Here is a 3,722-nt window from a genome sequence, read left to right as displayed (position 1 = left end):
CCCCCCCCCCCCCAATCTTGGTGGCCCATTATTTGATCGGTATTGTTTGCAATGTTGTTGTTTCATGTTTCAACAGGCGAGAAGATACAAGTGAGAAACGTCTACAAAGAAGCATTCAAAATGATGAGGTTGATTCCAGATTTGGATTTGTCCGCTATAAAGAATCAGCAGAAAGAACAGGATGGCTTATTAACATGCACCCGGTAATTTCCTTTTAGTATTTTTTAACTTTAATATTTAAATTTGAAAGGTTTGAGGACACTGTCCAATCATACCTCATTGTTAAGACTGTTCCAAATTGTACCTTAGGCATGGCTGTATAGTGAAGAAGTTTGCTTCACAACCACATGGTCTCAGGTTCAGTCTTAGTGCATGGCACCTGTGACAAATGTTTACCACTATAAACAGCCTGTGCCAACCAAAGTCTTGTGATTGGATTTGATGGTAGATGGAAACTGAAAGAAACAGCCATATGTTCATGTGTGTGTCATGGTATTGGTTCCTGAAGCAATGAGGGAATAGGCTACAGGAGTTCTGTGATGCATGTAACCTTTTAATCTGCAACACTAACTTCAGGAAGCCAGACAGCCACCTGATAATCTATCAGTCAGGTGACTCTGCTAGCCAGATTGGTTTCCTCCTCACCAGACAGCGGGACGTAGGGTTACTTTTTATTACAAAAACCCTCCTGGGTGAAGAATGTAGCCCCCAACATAGACTAGTCATTAGTGACTTTAGACTTGAGGCCAGAAGGATGCCAAGAAGCAGACCAATCCAGAAAAGAAGGATTTGGAAGCTAAAGAACCCTTCACATGGTCAGAAATTTAGGGACATCCTCATCAAGAAATTTGATGAGGGGGAGGAGGAGCTACAGATCTCGGACATAGAAGGTAGCTGGAAATTTCTACAGAACAGCTTCACAGACCAAGTCTGCAGAATGTGCAAAGTCCCTTCCAGACCTAGAGCAGTGGTGGAATAATAGGGTAGACAAAGCCATTAGAGCAAAGAAATAGGCCTGGTAAGGTGGGAGTAGCAGGGAACTGTACCAGATAGCCAGAAGAGAGGCTGGGCAACAGGTATACACGGCCAAGGAAGAAGTAGAAAAGAAGTTTGCCAATGTCCAGCGACATGAGGACCAAAGAACTGAAGTATTTCAGATTGCAGGACAGAGTGTGAGAGTAAATTGTGATGTCACAGGAGAGAAATGTGTCTGCATGGATGATGGTGCACTTGCTTTTAATGATTCAGAAAAGCAAGAGGCTTGGAGAAGCATTTATGAAAGACTGCTGAATGTGGAGAATGAATGGGAGGAGGAGAGCCTGCTAGATGTTGACCCAGTAGAGGGACCGGTTATCTGAATAGACAGCACCCTGGTAGATAAAACAATTAAGGGTGTGAAGTGAGGAACAACCCCGGCCCATCAGGAATCTTAACTTTCAAGAAAATGCATTTGTGCATCCATAGATTTCTACCACAAACACACACATATGTAATTAAAAAAGTTCAAACGGGGACTTATTCCATTCAATACCATGTTTATTATGGAAATTATATAACAAATTATACTTTACACTTCTATATTTAACTGTGCATGTATATTCCTTATTTTTGCTTCTGGTGTCTTCTGCCTTTCTATTAGGAATGTTTACCTGGGAATTTACTTAAAGTGAAAAAAAAAAAGATCATATGCAACAGATAAGTCGTCTTAATAACATATTTCTGTGTACCAGACCATTAGATGTTATTTTTAGCATAAGGAGTTTTCTGGTGAGGGCTTCATTGCCAATTTGTTGCTTCAGTAGAAATCTGCAGAAGCACAAACACACAAAACTGAGAAAATGAAGCAAATATGGACAACTTGTTCCAAAACACCCCCGAATGGGGGACAGTTCTCAAAAATAACCTCCAATTGTTTTCCCTCAAAATTCCTATATCCTCGGAATCTACACAGTCCGAGGTATATTTATTGAGAATTTCATTAACAAATATCCATTTTCCTGAAAGTTAAGAAGAATTGAAGTGGATTCCGGTGAATTTTCAGAAATCCCCCACCCCCTCCAAAAACACTTACCTGCAAAATTTTGTGTATTTGGAATCTGCATGATATAACACATATTCCTAGAAAATTTTATTAAAAAATATCCATTTTTCTGAAAGTTATGAGCATTCACATTGTGGTGGGGGGGGAGCAGAAATTCGTAGTTATGCCGACAAATTTGACACTTTCTTTCTAGGCACGGTTATATATGTATACAGAAATACACGAATGCAGAAGATAGTAAACAATGAAAATAACTTGGTAACAGAAATTATGTTTCTTAATATGATGGGCAGAAAGTAAATAAGAAATTTTAATGGAAAATAAAGTACTGTACGGGTTAAAGTGAAATTTGTCACTCAGTGAACTAAAGAGCCAGTATCGAAGAAATCAGAAAGAAACCATCAACAACAGAAAAACAGAACTGTACAGATTGAAGTGAAATTTATGAAGATATTTCTCTCAGTAAATTATGAAATTACTTACATCAGTAATAGTGAACTTCTTTCTGTCAGTAATTTGTCGTTGTTTGTTTGAAAATAGCGACTGAAAACTTACAGTGAAAACAATAACATGGAAGTTAAACAATGGCATATGAAAATTGAAAGTGAAAAGAATAGCGTCTGAAAAATGAAAGTGAAAACAAGAGATATACATAAAGAGATATGTTATGTCACTGACACTAGAAAACCTGAAGTAAATATTTTAACTTTCAAAGACATGAATATAATATAAAAAGCAATATTTTTTATTCTTAAAAAAAAATCATATGAACAGCCTATTATTTGTCCAAGGTCAAATTATTCATGCATCACAAGTATGAAAGCAATTGGTGAAGCTGTTTTCATGTGAAAAGTGAATACGCACACATCTCTATTTTATATATTGTTAGATTAGATTAGATATTAGATTATATACACACACACACACACAGTGGGCTTCTTTCAGTTTCTGTCTCCCAACTCCACTCAACAAGGATTTGCTTAGTTTCAGGCTATAGTAGAAGACACTTGTTTGAGGTGTCACACAATAGGACCTTGGGCAAGTGTCTTGCAAATATTTATTTATTTTAATCTAAATCAATAATTGGTGAGCAACAGCATTATTGGTTGTGAGCTACCAACAAACCAATCACTGGTTTAGTGTATTTTTGTGAAAGTGATAAAGGGGTGTCTGCAATTTGGTGCAGAACAAATATTGTAGAAGACTTCACTGAAAATTCACCAGTTTTTAGTTTTCTTCTCATTGTTTATACCTTTCATTGATATACATCAATATAACTATATGGTCACTGCTTTAATATCTATTTTTCCAGGCTTGCATGGGCCTAACAGAATTTGTTGAGGCAGATTTTCTATGGCCAGTTGCAGTTTCATTTGCCAACCCCCACCTGTTTCTAAGCAATGAAATATTTCCCCATGGCCAGACATGTTTTCACAGAATATTAGAAATGAATCATCATCATCACCATCGTTTAACGTTCGCTTTCCATGCTAGCATGGGTTGGACGATTTGACTGAGGACTGGTGAAACCGGATGGCAACACCAGGCTCCAATCTAATTTGGCAGAGTTTCTACAGCTGGATGCCCTTCCTAACGCCAACCACTCAGAGAGTGTAGTGGGTGCTTTTACGTGTCACCCGCACGAAAACGGCCACGCTCGAAATGGTGTCTTTTATGTGCC

At 37.9% G+C, this 3,722-nt stretch overlaps 1 protein-coding gene across 1 annotated transcript in view; it reads left to right on the top strand.

The window, feature by feature from the left end:
* The window catches only part of LOC106884300 (DNA polymerase epsilon catalytic subunit A-like), a 124,998-nt gene that overhangs the window by 3,266 nt on the left and 118,010 nt on the right, over window positions 1–3,722 (top strand). The window contains exon 2 of the mRNA XM_052968400.1: window positions 77–203. Coding sequence (XP_052824360.1) covers window positions 77–203 — 127 coding nt within the window. The remainder of the gene's footprint in view (window positions 1–76; window positions 204–3,722) is intronic.

Source organism: Octopus bimaculoides, chromosome 5 (genome assembly GCF_001194135.2).
Source record: "Octopus bimaculoides isolate UCB-OBI-ISO-001 chromosome 5, ASM119413v2, whole genome shotgun sequence".
In the NCBI taxonomy this organism is placed as follows: Eukaryota; Metazoa; Mollusca; class Cephalopoda; order Octopoda; family Octopodidae; genus Octopus; species Octopus bimaculoides.
Note: the sequence above shows the minus strand (reverse complement) of the source record. Positions and strands in the feature narration are given on the sequence as shown.